General features: G+C 46.3%; 1 protein-coding gene across 2 annotated transcripts; it reads left to right on the forward strand.

The window, feature by feature from the left end:
- The first annotated feature begins 4125 nt into the window (after positions 1–4125).
- TIGIT (T cell immunoreceptor with Ig and ITIM domains) lies at positions 4126–21092 on the forward strand. Of its 2 annotated transcripts, none has more exons than XM_010845358.1 (4): positions 4126–4492; positions 5721–6050; positions 8448–8554; positions 20325–21092. In XM_010845358.1, exons 1-4 carry the CDS (start codon positions 4429–4431, stop codon positions 20553–20555), a joined length of 732 nt encoding a protein of 243 aa, XP_010843660.1. In that variant the 5' UTR covers positions 4126–4428; the 3' UTR covers positions 20556–21092. The 2 variants fall into 2 exon arrangements, with proteins under 2 accessions (XP_010843660.1, XP_010843659.1); XM_010845357.1 differs by having other exon boundaries at positions 4127–4728.
- Positions 21093–21906: the final 814 nt, after the last annotated feature.

A 21906-nucleotide genomic window follows, 5' to 3' on the forward strand; every position in this document is an offset into this window, starting at 1 on the left:
CTTTTCTTCTGATTGCATTCCAGCCTCTCCTGGGAGTCTCTGTCGTATTTTCACAGCTGGGAAGGCAAAGGGAATTTCCCATAATCCATGAACCTCCTTGGCAGCCTTTGTTGGGGAGGTCCTCAGGGTCACCTCACCCAAGGGGGCTTGGACAAACAACAGCAATCCCACTCCCGAGTTCCTCCTATTTGCATTTGCTCTGAGGTGGTTGCCGCCCACAAACCTCGTGGCTCACAGAATTATTAAAGACCATGAAGTCAGAGATATTCCTTTCATGTTGAGTAAAATGACTTTGTGGTGGCAAAGGCTGGGTGGGGCTGAGGGGGATGCAGGGCAGGCTCTTCTGGGTACCCAGGGTGGCTGTGTCCCCTTATCTCCCCAGTTTCCTGGCTCCTGCTTTCTCAGCTCTCTGTAGGCCCTCCAGCCACAGTACAGCCCACAGCAGGAGGTGCTAGCCGGTGAGGCAGAGAGTGGGAGCACTTGGCTGGGGAGGCCCCCGCCTCTGCAGCTGCTGGATGTTGCACTCGGTAAGAGGCTGGGGAGAGTGGGGAGAAGACAGTCATGATATCCCTCAGGCTTCCGCACCCCTTCTGAGCCGGAAGGAAGACTTCAGAGAGTCTGAAGTTCAAAGACACAGCTGAGAGATGGGCCTGTGCCCCGAGAAAATCCTAGGCTGTGTTTCCTATATGTGAGACATGGCCTTGTGGAAAGTGTGACCACTCTCAGCCCTGTGGGTCCAGTGCTGTGACCCTTGCCAGGCCATGGGCTTCCAACTGAAGATGGGAAGTAGGCTGTGGGCTCAGGGGAGGCTTATAGGGCAAAGGGAAGGCTGGGCTGTGAAAGCACTTGAAGGGCCTGGGGAGAGTTTTACTTTCCAGGCCAGGGCTTCTTCCCCCTTTACACGCAAGTGGAGTCCCTTCCCCAGTACCTTCACCCACCCCACTGCCTCAAGGCTAACCACGCCTGTCCAACCCACAACCCCAGAAGTCAGGGGAAAAAAGTACTGTGGCTCCTTTTAGAGCTTTAAATGCAAATATGAGTTAGCACCCAACTAATTACAGAGGAGCCTGGCAGGCTACAGTCCATAGGGTCGCAGAGTCAGACATGACTGCAGCGACTTAGCATGCTCACGACCACAGGGGTTCATGCTTTGCTGCAGGGACTGCCAATGGGCCCCAGAGGCTCAGGGTGGCTTGGGGAACTGTTGGTTCAGACCTGCTCCTTGTGGTTGGTGCTCGGCTTTGGCTGCAGCCATGACCTTTCCAGGAGTGGGCCCAGGAGGAGGCTTCAGAGGAATTTGGAAGGTTCCTCAGGGAGACTTTTCCATCATTCACCTTCCTCCAAGGTCTTCTCAGGATTTGACTGGTACAGTGGCTACTTTTCTGCAGTAACATTTTATCCTTTTATTTGATATCAGATGCCTAAGCCAGAATGAAGAGGTTTGTAGAACATTGGCTTTGCAGTCCAGAGACTAGGGTTTTACTCCTGGCAAAATACTCTACTTAGACAGGGCTATTCTTCTCTGATCTTCCTTTCACTCCCTCAGTTAATGTTTGCAGCAATACTATCATTGATATAGTGATCTCTTCTGTGTTCAGCACTGTGCCGAATACCTTACCAGACCTCAGTTCACCACATCCTCACAATGACCCCATGAGTGGGGGTGAGGAGGGGCCACTACTGTTTTTGTTAACAGATGAGGAAGCTGAAGCTTCAGGAGGTTGAGCAATTTCACAACATCACCAAACCAGTATGAATTCTGGCCCCAGGTAGCTTTCATTCCATAGGGTGTTAGTCAGCACCTTCAATGGTGTTTAGAGCACCATTGATCAGAATAGAATTGCCTGTGTTCCTCTTTGGACTGATTGTTTAAAGAACAATTCTTTAACCTAGTCTAAGTTTCTTTGGATTTCTCATTGTATAGTCATTTTTCAGTATCCATGGGGGTTGTTGGTTCCAGGAACCATGCAGGTGCTCAAGTCTCTTACATCAAGTCTCTTACATAAAGTGGCATAGTATTTGCATATAGTCTAGGCATAGCCTCCCATATAATTTATACCATTTCTAGATTACTTATAATATTTAATAGCTGCTGCTGCTGGTAAGTTGCTTCAGTTGTGTCCGACTCTTTGCGACCTCATGGACAGCAGCCCACCAGGCTCCCCTGTCCCTGGGATTCTCCAGGCAAGAACACTGGAGTGGGTTGCCATTTCCTTCTCCAATGCATGAAAGTGAAAAGTGAAAGTGAAGTCACTCAGTTGTGTCTGACTCAGAGACCTCATGGACTGCAGCCCACCAGGCTCCTCCGTCCGTGGGATTTTCCAGGCAAGAGTACTGGAGTGGGTTGTCATTGTCTTCTCCAATTTAATAGCATGTAAATACTATGTGAACGGGGCTTCCCAGGTGGCACTAATAGTAAAGAACCCTCCTACCAATACAGGAGACGCAAGAGACAGACACAATTTCTCTCTCTGAGTCAGTGCGATCCCCTGGAGGAAGGCATAGCATCCCAGTATTCTTCCCTGAAAAATCCCATGGACAGAGGAGTCTGGTGAGCTACAGTCCATAGGGTCGCAAAGAGTCGGACATGACTGAAGTGACTTGGCAGGCAAGCACACTATGTGACTAGTTATAGATACAATGTAAATGCTATGCAAATAGTTGCCAGTGCAAGACAAGTTCAAGTTTTGTTTTTTGGAACTTTCTGGAATTTAAAAAAATATTTTCTATCTGTGGTTGGTTGAATCTGCACATGCTGAACTCATAATTCCAGAAGGCCAGCTGTATACAATACAGGTCCTGCCTCTGTGGCTTCTACCAGCCCCTACTGTAGAAGCAATCTAAGTTTTTTATGGTCCAAATGCCGGAGTCCACTTCTCTCTGTGCTTTATTCCTGTCAGCAGCTCGCTGCTCTCCCACCTTTGGCTCTTCTGCCTTGGCAACAATTTCGGAAATGCCCCACTGGTTCAACCTCTGCACCCACATTAGGTCTCTTAGCTTCTTCAGCTGCAGCTCTGTAACTGTGGAGAGGCGGTGGAGGGGATGTGTTGATGTGAGTCTTGAAGGACAGGTTGAATTGGGGTGAGCAGAAAGTAGTTGGTGAGGCGTGTGTTGTCTAAGGGGCTGGGGTGGGGGTGAGGTGTATGTTGTACATGGGTCATGGTGTAGACTTGGGAGTAGGCAGTACCCAGGGAGGGGAGGAAACTGGATTGAGATCGGGCATCCTGCAGGAGGAAAGGAGGACAGGAGTCTGGGCAGTGTGGGATGCTCAGGGTACAGGCTGGAATGAGGGGCAGAGCACCAGGCTTCCAGTGTTCCCCCTGGCGGAACAGCAGACTTTTGGGACATGTACCATGGGGCATGTCCAAGGCAGCAGTGGCGAGCCCTGAGGGCAGGTGAATGTGTAGCCTCCGCCTCCTCTCCCCAGAGTGAGGCTTCACCAGAGAGCAAGCTTTGACTGTGGACTGTCTGAGAGCAGGGGGCTCTGATTATCCACCCTCGTATCTTCAGAGCCTAGTCTCGAGTCTGGTGCTTCACAGGCACTCAGGGACTTTCACAGAATGAACAAGGAGAGGAGGGGGGAAGCAGGAAGGAAGGGTGGGCCAACAGCAGGGCTTGATGATGAGCTGAGAGCTCCAGGCCAGTGTCAGCCAATCTCAATCCAGGGTCAGGCAACTGGGGCTCGCCCTCTGCATCCCCAAATGGTTGTGGGGTCACCATTCATGAGAAAACTCACTCTTCTGGTCTCCTCTGATTCTACTGGGTCAGAGAGACTAAGCCCAAATTCAACAACATCTCAGTCCACATAAATAAGAGCGAAGAAATAAGATTCAAGGAGAGGGAATCTTAGTTCTTTCCCTCACTCAAGGGAAAGCTGCTCTGTTTGGTCAAGACTTTTGTCTTGTTTCTGAAGTAAATGGCTCTTGTTCCCACGATCATTAGATTTCAAGTGCAGTTCCTGGCCTTTAAGTGCATAAACTTAAGTTTCTCTCCTCACTGCACACTCTTTAGTGGGAAGAAGTCAGGGCAACCCAGTGAACCCCATCAGGGACAGGTTCCCCAGGATCGTGGGCATTACACAGATGCTTTTGAGCTTGTTTGATGAAGGCTGATTTTTTTAAAAAAGTGCATTGAGACAGAACTTGAAAACTATAGGTTGACTAATAGTAATCCAAAGACCAGTGTATCTCTAACCACATTTTTGTTTATTTTTAAAGTGTTACCTTCATGGCTTTTCTTGTGGCTTGCCCAGGGCAGTTTGTGCTCTTGTTGTGAGCTTTATCTGTCTTTGACATTGTTTTTGCTGAACTTGGTTTTTCCGAGACCCTCTCTGCTCAGAGGCTCAGTTTCACCCTGCCATCAGCAGTCAGCCAGTTTCGGTGGCAGAAGGGGCCACAGCTGCTTCCTGTCAGCCCCCTGGGCAGAAGCATGCAGTGGTGTCTCCTCCTGATCTGGGCCCAGGTGCTGAAGCAGGCTTTCCTCCCCGCATCAGGTAAGATCTGAAGTCTAGCCCAGGACAGGACCGGGATGGAGAGCGGGCGGGAAGGGGAGGCTGGAGCCAAGGCCTCATCCATCTGATGGAAGGAAATACAGTTTTCAGAGTCCTGTGTCCCCTCGTGGGAGAAAACGCTGTCTCTGAGAAGGAGCTCCAGTTCTGTTTTCGGTGGTAGATGAAGGACTTGGGGTTGTGGGGTACCTGCCTGGCTGACCCAAAAAAAGAAGCAGGAGGTGAGAAAGGGGCTAAGGAGGAGGGATGATGGGTTTGCTGGGCGAAGTCCCCTCCTGCTCTATCCTCCTTTCTTCTGTCCTTGAGGAAACTTCTAGAAAAACATAGTATGCTTTTTGTGGGTCAAAAACGTCATTGTCACAGATTACAGATATTCTACTGCTATAGACTGAATTTATGTTAAACCTATTTCCTTCTGTATTAAAAATCATAAATAAATGTGTCTGAGGGGGCAGAAATATTTAAAAACTGTTATAATTTTGTTTCCCTGTTTTCTGAACCATCTGCGGGGGTCAGTGCTGAGGAGGGTGGTTTTGCCTGGGAGAAACAGAGTTACTCTCCAAGCGTCCTTTCCTTTAGATTTCGAGGCTTTTCTGAAAATTTTCCAGGCACCCCCAATGGCAGTCAATCGAAACAGCCAGGTCTTATTTCAAAGGATAATGGGCTCAGCGCAGAACTGGCTGCCGATAGATACAATCAGAAACAGAGGTGGTGGCCGACAAGGGCCTATATTCTAGGTACAGAGACAACATAAGTGTGTGGAAAAAATCAGTGAGCTCATCAGGAAATAATATTCCAGCAGAGTGTCTTGAGAGGGTGAAGCAGCTACATTGTATAGGAATTATGGTGTTTATGGGGGAAAGACAGGACGAACTGGAGAGAGTGTCATTCCAAAATCCAATTCTGGTATTCCCCTGGCGATCCAGTGGTTAAGATGTCGCCTTCCTGTGCAGGGGGTGTGGGCTCAATCCCTACATGGGGAGCTAAGATCCCACATGCCTGATGGCCAAAAAATCAAAACATAAAACAGAAGCAGTATTGTAACAGATTCAATAAAGACTTTAAAAATGGTACACATCAAAAAAAAAAAAAATCTTAAAAAAAACGAAGCAAAACACCGAAAATCAATTTTGGCCTCAAAGACTCGTTGGAATTTCTATGGAAAGGTTCAAAACCAGCTGCTAAAAATGCATACTTCTTTCCCCCTCTCTAGGAGCTGTGACAGGCAGAATAGTAACAATGGGGAACATTTCTGCAGAGGAAGGTGGCTCTGTCACCTTACAATGTCACCTCTCCTCCACCACTGCCAAAGTGACCCAAGTCAACTGGAATCTGCAAGACCAAGTTGTGGCCATTCATCATGACAGCTTGGGGTGGCACATCAATCCTGCCTTCAAGGATCGAGTGGTCCCGGACTCCAATTTGGGCCTCACCCTCCGGTGGCTGACCAGTAACGACACGGGACAGTACACCTGCGTTTATCACACCTACCCTGACGGGATTTACAAAGGGGTGCTCTTTCTGCAAGTCCTACGACACTCAGGTATGCCTGGGGCCAGGTGGCTGAGGACCCTCATGCTCGATGATCGAATCACTGCAGAGCGGGACCTCCCAACCCTGGCTCACATTCACATCACCTGGGAGCTTTCAAATGGTATGGAAGCTGGCACCCCATCCCAGACCAGTTCAGTCAGAGCCTCTAGGGGCAGAGCAGGGTGTGTTAGATTCTAGAAGCACTCTCGATGGTTTGAATAGTCAGCCATGACTGAGAACCACTGTTTGGGTAAAAGCACATCTTATGTGTTTTTGTTAGGAAGACCAGCTGTTCAGGTCATTTGAGAAGCGTGTACACGCTCAGTCGCTCAGTCATGTCCAACTCTTTATAACTCTATGGACTGTAGCCCACTAGGCTCCTCTGTCCATGGGGTTTCCTAGGCAAGAATACCAGAGTGGGTTGCCATTTCCTACTCCACAGCATCTTCCTGACCCAGGGATTGAACCTGATTCTCCTGCATCTCCTGCATTGGCAGGTGGATTCTTTACTGCTGCACCGCCTGGGAAGAACCCATTTGAGAAGGGATCACATTAATTACTTTAGCAGTGATCATGCCAATTAGATTTAGCCTCTCCATTTATAAAGGATTAGAGCTCAGTGTGTGCTAAGTGTAAATGTACAGCAATTTACATTTCTGTGGTACTTGATGGTTTCCCAAAATGCTCTCAGCTTCATTATCCACCTGCACACTTAAACCTCTTTGGAGGGGGAAAATGACTGTTCTAGTGTGAGGGACAGGATAGAAAAGTGATGATGGACCCAGACGGCCTGGGTCCAAATCCTAGTGTTGCTGTGACCTCAGACAAGATTATTGGGCTTCTCTGTGCCTCGTTTTTTTCAACTGTGAAATGAGGAGATGTAAGACCTTATGAGGTGTGAACATAGGATTGGATTACTGACTAAAAGGAAATGCCCTTAGAATAGCACCTGGAATGTGGCAAGCATGAGGTCAGTGTTAGCTATTAATAGGATCCCCCAAACCCCATCTGACTGTAGGGTGGAGGAAGAAGCTGAGCCTGACCGTTGCTCAGAGTGGTACAGCTGATTTTAATACTGGTTTTCAGGTTCCACTCACACACCCTCAGAGCTGCTGTTTGCTGCCATCAATGGTGTGGGAGTTTAAGTCTTATGAGTTAGCAAACTGTGTATGTGTAAACTGAGGAGATAAAAGTTGGCCTGCAAGTTTCTTCTCGAGCGCTGCTTCCTGAGGGGCCCCCGCATAGGCCCAAGTATCATGTGGGGAAGAGCCTCCATCCTTTGCTGGTTCTATGGATGGCCCTCTGCAGGCCCTCGCACCCCTCCAGCCTCCATCCTTTGCTGGTTCTATGGACAGCTGTCTGTAGCTTTGCTCCCCGCCAGTCCTCTTTGCCTACCTGGCCAAGGCAGGAGACCAGGTCCTCAGGGCAGGAGGAAAGCAAGCTGGGCAATTTGGGCTTGCCTCCCTGTCCTGGTACCTTGCAGGCACCATGCATGCTGTCCCATCCTAAGTGATGGCAGGCCTTAACCACCTTCCTGGCATTCAGAGTCCTCTGTCAAAGGAGAGAGGGCCCAGCCTCTGCTACACCCCTCTCCTTCCATGACTTCCCCGGACACCTGAATTCTGCCCGAGATCCTGGGAAGGAGGTGGGCATGGGAGGGGGCAGCCTGGAAGCTCGTGTGCCTATAGTCCAGCACACAGCCTGGCAGCTGTCTTTTTCCCTCACACCCTCCTCAGGTCAAGTATCATCTCTCCAAGCCCCCCGACTCTTCCTCCTTCTTGTTTATATTTTACACCTTGATACAGATTCTCCTTTTCGTGCTTTAACTTGTGTCACGAGTATTTATTAGGTGTCTGCTAGGTTACAGGTGCTGGCAAAACAGCAAAGGGTCAAGTTCCAGAGCCTTAGCCCCTCCGGGGTCTCACAGCCTAGTTGAGATGTGTTATAGGCTTAAGGTGAAAGGTTATATGCCTTTTTTCTTCTTTGTACTTTAATGTTAATTTTACTTTTTAATTAAACTTTTCAAAATATCAGATTGATTATAAACACAAAGTTTCATAAAAAGAAAGTATTCACTTTCTTATTTTTTACTGAATGTTATTTGTTTCACTTTGTGACTATTACTGAAAGTGATTTTGTCCAACAGAAGAAGGGAGTGTTAAAAACGGTCTGCTGTGGTGTCAAATGCATGAGGCACAGCCCTGGAGGGATCAGTTATTCATTTTGTGATGGGCCTGGCAGATGCTCTGCTCGCCAAAGAGCTGGGTTTGAAGACTCCAGTCCTGTGGTTTGAGAAAAGCCCGGCCAATCCCCACCCCTGGTGCCCGGACACTGAGGTTTCCCTGGATAATGGTTGCCCTTTGCTTCTGGCCTCTACCCGCTCACCTTAGTTTTGTCTTCCCTCTAGTGGCTGAGTACAGCGCTGGGTTCCAGATCCCACTGCTTGGAGCCATGGCCGCAGTGCTAGTGGTCATCTGCATAGCAGTCATTGCAGTGGCCACGCTGGCCAGAAAGGTAATGGCTCTGGCTGCACCTCTCTGTCCTGGGCACCACATCCCTACCACCCATCCTATCCCACCCCTGGTCCTTTCCTGTCCCCTTGCTGTCTAGATGTGACTCCCCACCCACCCCCCTGCCCCCAGCACTGCTCTCTACGCCTCTTGCCACAGTACTTTCTCTGCCTTACAGTGGCATCGTTTGTGCTCGTTCACTGTCCCTCTCCCTTGTCTGGGAGCTCCTGAAAGTTTGGACCTGAATCCTCCACATCATGCTGTCGCCTACAGTTCCTGGCTTCTGCTTGGCCCTTAAGCTACTCCTCTGAGAGTCTGATTTATCTACTGTGAGCTTGATGCATCTTGGGCATCTGCTCTGTGCCAGGGGTTTTTGGACATTAGCTCCTTAAATTTTAATAGCCAGTCACTAGTGCTGGTTACCTAGCATTTCTGCAGGATTAAAAATCAACACTCCAAAAATTTAGGGGCAGAAGGTGCATGGCAAGATCAGTAGGTTGTACATCCTCCATTACATTTGCTTAAGAGGTCATGTGGCTGAGAGAGTATTGGATGGGAAATTGGAAATTTCTATTCTCAGCATGGAGTGTGTGATGATAGGGTTGTTGTTTCATCTTCTGGGTCTCCAGTTCTTCATATGTAAAATAGGCATTATGATTCTGCATGCTCTATATCCCAGGATTGTGATGAACAGCTAGCATATTCCACGTGGAAGCTTTGTAAACAATGAAGAAATATATTTTCTTCATATATTCATGTCCTTGTGAGGTAACAGGCAGCTATTGTTGTGTGCGTGTGTGCTGAGTCATTTCAGTCGTGTCCGACTCTTTTCAACCCTTTGGACTGTAGGCTGCCAGTCTATGGGATTCTCTCAGCAAGAATACTGGAGTGGGTTGCCATGCCCTCTTTGAGGGGATCTTCCTGGCCCAGGGATCAACCCAAGTCTCCTGCATCTCCTGCATTGGCAGGTGGGTTCTTTATCTCTAGTGCCACCTGGGAAGCTACTGATTTGGATGAACAAAAGAATTCCCACTCCTTTTTATCTGCCCTCTTGGGTCTTTTAAGCCATCCAAGGTTGCCTTAATTTAAGTTACTAAACAAACATTTTGGAGAGTACAAGCCTGTGATTCCTAACGCTGTTTTCCACCTCATACCAGATCCTCCTCCCCAGCCTGCCTTACTTTCCCTCCAACTCTGACTGTACTCAGTTAACAACTCAGCTCTACAGCCTGCTTTATTCTCTGGACTGGTACCTGGTGCTGTTATTCCTGATACATATGGGTTTACATCTACCACCTTATTCTCTTCATGTTTGTTTTGCCTGTTTACTTCCCTAATCTTTTTCTTGCTGCCTTTTGAATTAAGTATTTTTATTATTAAAAACATGTTTAGTAGTTATGCATTTTTTCTTTTCTTTAGTAGTTATGCTAGAGATTATAAAATAGACCTCTGATTTATTAAGTCTAATATGTATTAGTGCTTTTATCATCTCTTGGATTTTGCAAGAACCTTAGAACACATTAACTCTTTTCTTACCTCCCCAACTTATTGCTATTACTGTCATGGATTTTAGTTCTCTTTCTATTTTAACCACCCACCTGAAGATGATTATTGTCTTATGAGTCAATGTGTGTTTAGATTTACCATTCTATTGCTCTTCACTTCTTCACGAATGTTCTTTCTTATAACTAAAATAGTTTTCCTTTTGCCTAAAGAATATCCTTTAGCATTTCCTTGTGAGCAGGCATGCTAGTGGTGAATTATCTCACTTTTTGTTTGTCTGAAAATATCTTAATTTTCCTTAATTTAGAAGTGATCTATTTGTTTTTCTGGGTATAGAATTCTATGTTGGCAGTGATTTTTTTTCAACACATGGGAAATACTGCCCCATTGTCTCTGACTTCCCATATTTCTGTTGAGAAATTACATGGGAGTCTTATTTTTGTTCTGTGAAAGACAGTATTTGTTTGTTTTTGTTTTCTTGTTCTTTAAAATTTTTCCTTCTCTTTGGTTTTCAGCAATTATATGGTGATATAATTGAATATAGTCATCTATGTATTTATTCTGTTTGAGGTTCAGAGTGCTTTTTGAATTTGTTACTTGACATCTTCTGTCAGTTTTGTATCATTCTTGGCTGTTATTTCTTCATATATTAATTCTCTGTCCTTGCTTTCCTTTCCTTCTGGAATTCTAATCACAGGTGATATTTTCAACATTTTCACTTTTCCCCATATCCCTTACCCTCTTTTTGGAATTTTCCATCCACTTGTCTCATCAAATGTTTTCTTTGGATGTGCTTTCCAGTTTACTAAGTATCTCCTTTGATGTATCTAATCTTCTGTTAAACCCATCCATTAAGTTTTTAATTTCTGTTATCATATTTTTCAGATCCACAACTTCTATTTTGTTCTTTGTTTGAATAGCTTACAGTGTGCCAAAATTCCCAATCTTGTTTTTAATTCTTTGAAAATATTAATCACAGTTATTTTGAAATCTGTGCCTGATAATCTTGTTTAGTTGTGTTCTCTCTGGTCTTCTAATATTTTCTCTTTCCGCTTGTTTCTTGGACCTATCTTATCTTCTTGACTGTTTATTTTTCATTGAGTGCTGTACTTTCTACTTCAAGGCCTGTGGCAACAATTTGAAGCTCTAGGTAGTATCATCTTCCTCTAGAGAGGATTGATTCCTTTGGCTTCTGCCAGATGACCAGTGTGAAAGCACTAGCGTTCCTGTCTCTTTAATTAAATCAGTGGTGAGAGAATTTAAAGCTGGACCCAACTTTGCTACTTCCTTACTGGTAGAGGGTAGTCATTTGGGATTCTAACTCAAAGCCTGTAGAGTTTGCCAAAGTCTCCCTCCTCAGTGATTTCTGAACTCAAAGTTTTGTCCCTCCAGACAGAAACTCTGTGGAGTTTATCTGCTTCTTGGCCAAGACTTTCAGGAAATTTCTCTAGAAGAAAATCTCCCTGAATGCTCATCTCATCTCTCTGGGCTTCCTACTCCTAGACTTTGCGCCCTAGCCTAAAATTTCTCACTGATTTGATAGATTTCAGATGACTACAAATAGACACTTATATTATTTAGCTTTTCTAGCTGTTCTCAATGGAAAGTTTGGTTCAAAGCAACATAGGTAATCATTATTCCACCAGAAGCAGAACTCCTGTTTCTGACATTGCATTTCCTATCTGCAATCAAAGGCTGACTCTTTTTTTTGTTTTCATAGTTATTTTATTTGGCTGTATTGGGTCTTAGTTGCAGCAGGCAGGATCTATTGTTGGGGTGGGGCTCAGGCTTCTCTCTAGTTGAGGTGTGTGGGCTTTAGGAGTTGGTGTGTACAGGCTTAGCTGCCCCATGGCATGTGAGATCTTAGTTCCCCAACCAGGGATTGAAGCCACATCCCCTTCATTGAGAGGCAGATTCTTAATCACTGGACCACTTTGGGATTTGGGAAATCCCTCAAAGGCTGAACTACAAGCAGAACACATTTAGCCCGCCCACCCACTGTGTACCTTGCACTATATTGGGTTAAGACCCCCAAATTGGGTTCTAGCCCCGCTGTACCTGATTCTTCACCAGCCATTTAGCCTGAATCTGGCTGGGCCACTGCCAGTTCCAGAGGGAGAGATTTAGACAGCTGTGTGTTCTTAGGCTCAAATTCCATGTGTCTTGCTTATTTTGAGTTCTTGTCTTCTTTTTCCTTTTCTCCATCTCTCAGAAATGGACCATCCTTTGATTTTCTCTTCTTTCTTATTTAACATCTATTTAAGATCTCCTCTGAAGATCTTCAAGAGCTGCTTCCCCCTCCAGGCCTCAGAGTTGAGATGAAATTGCACAAATTAGAATTGCTTAATAAGAAAGTGCTATTGTAATGTTTTTCCACTTAGACCTCATGATAATTTACATTTAAAATAGCCTTAATACTGTATAAGTGTCTAGACTTTGTGTATACTTTCCTACTGTTAATTCTGCTTATGGCGTTACACTTTTGTGCATACTGATGCCTATCACCACTGACTAATCTTGAATTTTCAGTCTAATATCTTACATCTTAAATTCTTAGTTCATGTAGATAAACCCACTTTGCTTTCTGTAACCTATCATCAATACCAGGGTATTGATGTAACAGTAACATGTTCCATTTGACACACATTCTGTCTTCATTCAGATCTGAAAGGGAAGAAATCCCAGGAGCACTTACTCTAACCTTATTTTACTGAGAACAGATTGGAATGAGGATGGGGAAAGGAATTTGGTAGCAGAACCAACGTCTTATTCCCCTCTGAGTGACAAATTGCCCAGGTTTCCCCCAGTCAGTGGTCTAAAAGTGCTTCAGGCACCTGTTGGACTTTGCAGATTTGGTCCAGAGGAAGTGAAAGAGATTTTCCAAACGGTAGGAAAACTCATGTGATAGGTCAAAGTTACATAAAGTCTAATACTAGCATACGACTGCCTAGTCCACCAACTTGCTTGCAAAAATTTCTTGTCCTATGGTTCAAACCCTCGCTTCCAGGTTTATGAGGCAAACATTTAGTTTGCTGACTGGCTTGGTTCATAAGGATGTGGCCACTATTCCTTGTTGTTCAGTAGGCATCATGGAACAGAGTGCTGGGGATCCAGCAGTGGCTGAAATGTGGCTAGTGCTACTGGAGAAATCAATGACTTAATGACTTATAGTATTTTCATTTATGTCTTAGCTATCACAGTAGATAGGTTTCGTAATGAAACCTCTAGGGGAAAATGAATGCAAGAAAAGTGATTGACTAGAGGAAAGAGGTGAAGAGAACAACGATTGATTTGTGAGCTGGAAGAGAGTTGTTATGGTAGCTGGTGAGCAGATGTCCCCTGCTGTCACCAGTACTCTGCAGCTCTGGCACATGGAAATATGGAAGGCTCTTTACAAGCAGCAGAACACATTTTCCTGTTAATGATTAAGACTGGTTCATTTTCAGGCCAGTATTCCAGACAAGTTTGTATAAGGGAAAGGGGAAGAGGTGAAAAGAGAGAGTCCAGTAGGTATCGAATTCTGTGGCTCCCCTTCTACAATGTTTTATTCACCAGCCCCCTCTTTGACATGTCTGCTGCTTCCTGTCCAAATCAGTTCCTCTCTGCTTTTTCCTATGCTTTGGCTATGGCTTCCTGTCTTCTTTCTCTTATTGCTCAAATGTATTTAAGGTCCAGCAGAGAAACATAGTACTCTTAAGCTGAGTAGTTTGAGGACAGTTTAATAAAGGGATTTACAAAGTATTGGAAAGCTTAGAGGGAAAGCATAAGGGGGCAGGTAGGAATGTATTGTTACCACCCTGAGATCTTCAGGGGAAAGGAGAGAGAATGATTACTGAAACCTGGAAGGAAGGGTGATGACCAGGCCCTGGAAAGAGAGGGTTGTGTGGAGGGGACCACCTTGAGAAGTACTATAATCCTTGATTGAAGATCACAGCCAGTCCAAGTGCACCCTGCAGAGAGAAGGCTGGGGAACATATACCCTCAACCTCACTCTCCTTCCTGCCATTCTCCTACTGTTGCTTTGCATTGACTGAAACCAGACTCAAGCCAGAGAGCAAGAGAAATCACTGGGTCAGTATGAATCCACCTGCAATGCGAGAGACCTGGGTTTGATCCCTGGGTTAGGAAGATCCCCTGGAGAGGGCATGGCAACCCACTCCAGTATTCCTGCCTGGAGAATCCCCATGAGCAGGGGAGACTAGTGGGCTACAGCCCATGGGGTCACAAAGAGTCGGATATGACTCAGCACCTAAGCACAGCACAGCACACATGTGTAGTTCAGTCTCCTTAGGGCACAAAAGGATGGAGAGTGACGTTGAGGGGTGAACAGACAGTATCCACACCATTACTATTATAGATCTTGACTTGCCATGCTTCAATCTTCTCTCATGTATCCTTGAATTCTTGATTATACTTTTAAGCAATACCCTTGTCAGCTGTCCATCTATATTTCTCCTGGGACCACTGGGCTTTATTAGCCATCTTAGTAGCGCTGTGGGCCAGGCTTCCTTGGCTGCCATTTCAGTAATTACATCCACTTCATTTCTTACGTGCTGCCATCTGCCCTGTTATTATTTGGGGATCTCCTCTTCCTTGTCGCTGCTGGGGATCCAGATCTCTACATCATCGCCTTCTTCAACCCCAGCATACAGAGGAGAGCTACCTCTGAGCCCCTCAGTGATGCTGGTGGTTTCTTCATTAGCACATTCCTTTCCACTTTAGGAAAAGCGTGTCCTTTGGATCTTCTCCAGAAACATAAGCAGCTGTTGAAGTTTCAAAATTATGTAGTACAGAGATTGGCAAAGTTTCTTTGTAAAGGGCCAGGATCTTTTAGCTTTTGTGGGCCTTCCAGTCTCTGCTGCAACAATTCAACAATGCCATCACACTGTGAAAGGACCACAGATAATATCTAAATGAATGAGTTGGCCATGTTTCAATAAATCTTTATTTATAAACACTGAAATTTAAATTTTATATACTTTTCATGTTTAATAAAATATTATTCTTTTGAATTTTTTGAACCACTTAAAAATATAAAACCCACTTTTAGCCCATGGGCAGTGCAAAAGCCTGTGGTGCCCCAGATTTGACCCATGGGCCTTAGTTTGCCAATTCCTGATTTAGTAAGATGTACTGGAAAAATGGGCTTCCCTCGAAGCTCAGTCAGTAAAGAATCTGCCTGTAATGCAGGAGACCTGGGTTTGATTCCTGGATCGGGAAGATCCCCTGGAGAAGGAAATGGCAACCCACCCCAGTATTATTGCCTGGAGAATCCCATGGACAGAGCAGCCTGGCAGGCTACAGTTTATGGGGTTGCAAGAGTCAGACATGACTTAGAGAATAAATCACCATCACCACTGGGAAAAACTCTGTCCTTTCCTCTTCTCTACTCTTAGCAGTGCACAGAACACTTCTGCCACCAGAAGCTCCCACACTGACCAATTCTGCCACATTATCTGAACGCCCTATAAGCAATCCAGTTCTGATACTATCTACCTGTAGTTAACATCGGGTCCCAGCAGTTAGGGGCTCAGTCTTCCAAGACAGCCCTCACTTCAGATGCCAGTTGCAAGTCCCAGGCTGTCACCTGTGTCTCTGACTGCTATGGCTGCTTAGTCACATCTGACTCTGTGCAGCCCCATGGACTATAGCCTGCTATGCTCCTTGTCCATGGGGATTCTCCAGCAAGAATACTAGAGTGGGTTTCCATGCCTTCCTCCAGGAGATCTTCCCCACCCAGGAATCAAACCCAGGTCTTCCACATTGCAGGCAGATTCTTTACCATCTGAGCCACCAGAGAGGCCCGACTGGTTGTAAATTGAGGTTCCCACAGTCCCCTCCTTGGATTTGATAATTTGCTAAGATGGCCCACAGAACTCAGGGGAACACTTACCTGCATTAGTTTATTATACAATAAAGAATTTGATAAAGGATACAGATGAAGAGCCAAATGAAAGAAATGCATGGGATGGGGTCTCCAAAGGTCCCAGGCACAGAAGCATCTGTCCTCATGGAGCTGGGTGTGCTGCCCTGCAGGCGTGTGGCTGTATTCAGCAACCCAGAAACTCTCCAATCCCCTACTGCTGGGGGTTTTATAGAGACTTCATCACACAGGCATGATTGAGTATTAACTCATTTTCGAGTCCCCTCCACTCCCTGGAGGATAGGGGTTAGGGCTAGAAGTTCTAAGCTTCTCCTCATGGCTTGGTCATTCTGACCAGCCTCCATGTGAGGGCCCACCGAAAGTCACTTCACTGGGACAAAAGACACTCCTGCCATCCAGGATATTCCAAGGGATTTAGGAGCCTTGTGTATGACATTCCTATCACTCGGGATATGTTAGGGTCAGGAACTGGGATTTAATGAAGACCAAATATTAACTCAGGGTAGAGACCGACATATGCTTCTCACTATTCCACATGGGTCCATGACAGCAGTGTCTGGGGAGTGGGAACGCTGGTTGGGTGAGGAGGCGATCTGAGCAGAATGCCAGCTGCATTTCCTTCAGACCCCGGGAGCCAGTTGGTTGCATTATTTAGGAGTTTGGGCTTTGAAATCAGACAGACCTAGGTTTTAGATCCTAGCTCTACCACTTGAGTAGCTCGGCCACCTAACTTTGCTGACCCTCAGTTTCTTCATCTGTAAAATGGGAATAATAATTATGGCACTGCCCTATTAGAGTTGTAGAAAAACTCAAGTCAAATAATTCAAGCAAGGCACCTGGCAGTTTTCCTGATATGGATTAGTAACTGTTCTTTATTAAGTTCTTATAATTATTATAAAATTTATTTACTATAGCACTTCATAATACCTGGTGCTCAATAGTTATAGTGCATGGACTGATGAGGACTAAATGAATGGGTTATTTGATGACCAGCTATTGGGAAAAGTGCCCCCAGGGAATCATCTGTAAGGGAAAGGAGAGATGGGTGTGTCTAGCTCCGGGACAGTGACTGCCAACTGTCCTTATGTTCCCCAAGAGGACAGCGTGTGTCCCGCAAATGTTCATACTGCGATCTCCATAGCTCCCGTTGGTCCTTTGGAACAACATCAGTGCATTAATCTCAGGCTTGTTTTCTATGCTGATTTTGTAGGGTTCCCAACACAGGATGGATGGAATGAAACAGACCAGCTGAGAGATCCATCTCAGACATATTTACATTTCCCAGAGGATTTTTGGGAGCCAAAATAGTCCTGTGATTTAAAGACAAGGGTAGGCAGTCTAAGAATGGGAAGGAGAATACATATACCATCAGGAAAAGTCACAATCAGCTCTTTGAGAACTGGGTATCAGTATTTTTCTTAAATGGATAGAGTTGCATTAAGGGATATAGGACTCCTTTTAAGCACAGCATCACGTGACCTACAATTACAACCCTTTTCTTCACACCCACAGTAAGGTGCAGCCACTTCTACTGAAAAGGAGGGAATGAAACAGCCTGCAGGAGCCAGCTCCTCAAGGCCAGCAGGAGCCAGCTCCTCAAGGCCAGCAGTGTGACCCTGCTCCTAATTTTTGATATGTGTCCAAGGTCCCCATCCATGCAACCCACCCTTCTGTTCAGCCTCTCTGCATCTGCTTGTATCCTGTTGAGCTTGACACTAGCCAGTGAAGATGGTGCTGTTTCTTATTTTGAAGCAGTGAGGTGGACAGAATGAAATGTGGTTTGTGTTCATTGTCATTTTCCGAGCCTGTGTGCAGCTCTTTGTAATTCTGTCATTTGGATCTATGGTGGGGCTGGGTGACCTGCTTTGGAGCAGCATCTGTGAAAGCTGAGAGACTGTCACCTTTGCATGGCGTGCCACCAGGCACTTCTTCTGCCACCCCGCTTATGCCTGCTGTTCTTTGCTTTTTTTGCCTCTAAGCACGACCCTCACCTGTGATACTGTCATGGGGATGTGATGGCTGATTTCACATCCTTGATTTTCCCAAACAGATTTCACTGTCTTTCCTCTTGTCTCATAAGTACATATACACCTGTCTCACCATGAGTCTATATTTTGATTTGAAAAATCTTGTTCATTTAGATTTGGGGCTAGTGGGGTGGCCCAGGAGAGAGAGAGTGTTGTGTGTGTATGTGTGTGTGTGTGTGTGTGTGTATGTTTTAGTCCTAAGACATACAATAAGCATCTGTTATGGGATCTGAGGTTACCAAGAAGAACACAGCACAGATCCTTCCCTCAGGAGAGCTCACAGTTGGGGTCTAAAGAGACAGAAGGGTAAACAATTGTAGACAGCATCGGAGGTTACAATGAAGAACACCCAGGACCACAGTGAAACACACAGGAAGGATATAACTCTGCTGGAAAGATCAAGGATGTCTTCCTGAAAGCGTGCTGTAGAGCCGAGTCTGGAGGAAGGAGCAAACAACTTTTCAGGGAGCTGTGGGGAACGGACAGTAGGGGTAACATATACCCAATTGGAGAGGCGGGAAGCAGTGCATAGCATTTGGAAACTGCAAGATGAGAGGCAGTTTGGCTAAGAAGAGCATGGCCCAGAGTCAGACAAACTCAAGTCAGAACTGAGATTTCACCTGTCTGAGCCTATCAGCTCACTCAAAAGTAGAAAATTCAATAGTTGGTTGCTGAGATGACATAAAGAAACTAGCCCACTTGGTGCTCATAGCAGATTCGCAATAAATGGTGCCTCTTTGGCACCCAGGCCCTATACTTGAACTTGGGGTGCTGGTTAGGGAAGCACTGCAGGAAATGAAGCTGGAAAGGCAAGTATGACCAGATCACAAAAGGCATTTTGGGGCGCATTACTCACAGTCTCCTGTGGGGCATATGGTGAAACTGTGGACTTTCTTCCCAGAAAAATGCACTTTACAAAACGTTGTTAATACAGCTCAAGGGGTTGAAGTCCACCTGTGGCATTTATAGGTGGTTAAGCACCTGCCCATAGACACTGGGGGCCATGGATGAGTTTTAGGCAGAAGCATGGCAGGATCCAACTTCCATTTTTGAAGGATGGTGGCCGTGTGGAAGTTGGAGCAGAGGTTAGAGGGAATCTAGAGTGGTGAGTCTGGAAGTGCAGGTGAGAGATGAGACATGGAAGTGGATGCGAAAGAGGGGCTCAGTTTCAGAGCTATTTTGGAATAAAATCAGATGGGATTTTATGGCCCACTGGAATTTTTAAAAAGTTATTTATTAGGCTCAAATATTTGTGTGTGTGCTCATTCATGTCCAGCTCTTTGCAACCCTATGGACTGTAGCCTGCCAGGTTCCTCTGTCCATGGGATTTTTCAGGCAAGAATACTGGAGTATTGCCATTTCCCCCTCCGGAGGATCTTTGTGACCTAGGGATCAAACCCACATGTCTTGCATTGGCAGGCAGATTCTTCTACCACTGAACCACCTGGGAAGCCCAAGCTCTGATATTTACTTATTTATGTATGTTTTGGCCAACTGCACAGCATGTAGGATCTTAATTCCCTATCCAGGGATGGAAATCAGCATCCCCTGCTTTGGAAGCACAGGAATCTTAACCACTGGACTGCCAGGAAAGTCCTGGCCCATTGGAGTTTAGTATTAGCCTCCAGATTTCTGGTCATCTGGTACCATAAATCAGGACAGCTTGCTGCTTGCCCGTGGTGAGGGGTGAGGCTCAGGATCTGCAGCTGGACCTCGGTGTCTGGAGCTCAGGGCAGAAGCCTGGGCTAGTTTGGATAGGGATGTGGGGATCCTCAGAGGACAGAGGGTGGGTGGAGATGTACGTAAGGATGAATTGCTGAGCTGCTGTACAGAGGAAGAGAGAGTGTCGGGTGTGACAGACCAGAGGCGGAAGCCTAGAAGAACATCTTTATCTGGGGAGATGAGGTGTAAGCAAAAAAAAAAAAAAATAGAAAAAGAGCAGGCTCAGCTACGGAGGGATGTGGGAGACTTCCTCAGGAGGAGGAGGAGAAGCAAGAGAGAGTGATGCCATGGGACCAGCAAAGCAGGGAAGGCGAACATCTCAGAGGGAAGCAAGCAGTCAGCAGCGTCAGAGGCAGCCAGGGAGTGTGAGAGACAGGGGGCTCGGAAGCCGCCTCCTGGGCTCAGCTGACCAGAAGGAGAATGTGGGGGAGCCTGGAGCCCTTCAGTGGAGCGGCTGGGGCTGAAAGCTGTCTAAGACGGATCAAGAAATTAAGGGTTAAGGAACTAGTGTTGATAAGAACACAATGTATGTGTGTGTGTAAGATATTATTACTGGATCACGTTGGAGAGGCGTTTTTGAATGATATCCCCACATATTCACTTTGTGGGTTTTTTGTTTGTTTGTTTGTTTTGGGAAGAAATCTCTCCGAATCCGTTCTGCGGAAGGTGACCTTGGGAGGGGACCGTCTGAACCGGAGGCGTGCAGGCCCAGGGTCGTGTCCTCCCCCGGCAGCTGTGTGCAGGCGGATGCCGGGCTGTGCGGTGACCAGGGCAGCGAGGACCACGCCGAGGCCGAGCCGCACGAGTACTTCAACGTCCTGAGCTACAGAAGCCTGGCCAGCTTCAGCTTCCCCACCGAGACGGGTTAGCGCCCGAGCATCTTCCGGGAGACCCAGTCCAGTCTTTGTCGTCACAGATGGATGTACTGGCATCTGCACGTCACGGCTCTGTGTGTATGTATGTGTGTACATGTGTGTGCGCGTGTGTTCTGTCGAGTGAATGCATGTCAGCCTCCTTTGTGTCTGTGTTTCCTCTACCAGTCCCTCCAGTTCCATGGTGCAGACCCCGGTGAGGAGCTTGTGTCTGATTACAAATGCAAAGTTAGAAAACCGAACAAAGACCTGAGCTGGTTTTGAAGCTGGCAGTGGGAGCAGATCCTGTGGCTGAGATCTGCATCCCCCCGAAAGCACTGGGCAGGGCTTAGGGCTACAGGGCTTTGTGGTGGGTGATGGTGGTGGGGTGACTGCAGAGACACTTCATTTCATTTGTCACTGTCGTTTTCATCAATGTTCACATACTGGAGGCCTTTTAGGAATAAGGCATGCTACCAGCTTCTATGGGGCTTCCCAGATGGTGCTAATGGTAAAGAACCCACCTGCCAATACAAGAGATGTAAAAGACGTGGGTTCAATCCCTGGGTTGGGAAGATGCCCTGGAGGAGGGCATGGCAACACACTCCAGTATTCTTGCCTGGAGAATCCCCAGGGACAGAGGAGATTGGCACACTACAGTCCATATGGTCCCAAAGAGTTGAACACGTCTGAGCGACTTAGCACGCATGCACCTGCTTCTGTGCAGAGCTTGGAGGGTGACTAAATGCAGACTCTTTCAGAGTCCTAGCCCTGTAAGAGCTCACCTTTATGTGGGGAGACAATATTTACATTAAAAGGTAGTGAGGAGATAAGGGTCTAAGACACAGGCCTCTGGGAAGAGATGTCAGTTCAGAGTGAGATGGTCAGGATAAGCTTTTCTGTGGGTAAGTAGCTTGGGAGGATGTGGGGAACAGTGAGGCTGGGCTGAGAGAGCAGGAGTTTTGTTTAGGGAAGTCATAGATAGGAAAGTTGAGAGGTAAAAGTCCCACATAGAAGACCCTGGCACCAAGGGAGCAAGCAAGACTTCAGAGTTTATTTTCTGGGCAGACTATTCAAATCTCCTTTTGCTGGATGTACTCAGAGGCCAGTGATGGCCAAATACAGAGAACTCTAGGCTCTTCCAGCCACATGTGGTGGGGAAGCCCACGGAAATGGTGCGGGTCCACAGCAGGAGCTATAGTTTGACCCTTGAACTGTGATCTACTTCTTCTCTATCAATCTACCATTGAGTCTTTGAAGAAAGAATCTGTTTCCCACCAAAGAGGAAATCTTAATTTTTAAAATAGAGACTCTTCCTAGAAAAACAAAAGAGGATGATAGCAGGTTTAAAAAAATGAGCACCTCAAAC

The sequence above is a fragment of the Bison bison genome, unplaced genomic scaffold (assembly GCF_000754665.1).
Source record: "Bison bison bison isolate TAMUID 2011002044 unplaced genomic scaffold, Bison_UMD1.0 scf7180017864215, whole genome shotgun sequence".
Classification (NCBI taxonomy): domain Eukaryota; kingdom Metazoa; phylum Chordata; class Mammalia; order Artiodactyla; family Bovidae; genus Bison; species Bison bison.

Excerpts from the sequence above, each read along its gene's own strand:
- TIGIT (XM_010845358.1), top strand. The coding sequence starts at position 4,429 with ATGCAGTGGTGTCTCCTCCTGATCTGGGCCCAGGTGCTGAAGCAGGCT. Across the intron at positions 4,493-5,720 it reads GGCTTTCCTCCCCGCATCAG|GAGCTGTGACAGGCAGAATA; the intron begins GTAAGATCTGAA and ends CCCCCTCTCTAG. Across the intron at positions 8,555-20,324 it reads TGGCCACGCTGGCCAGAAAG|AAATCTCTCCGAATCCGTTC; the intron begins GTAATGGCTCTG and ends TGTTTTGGGAAG.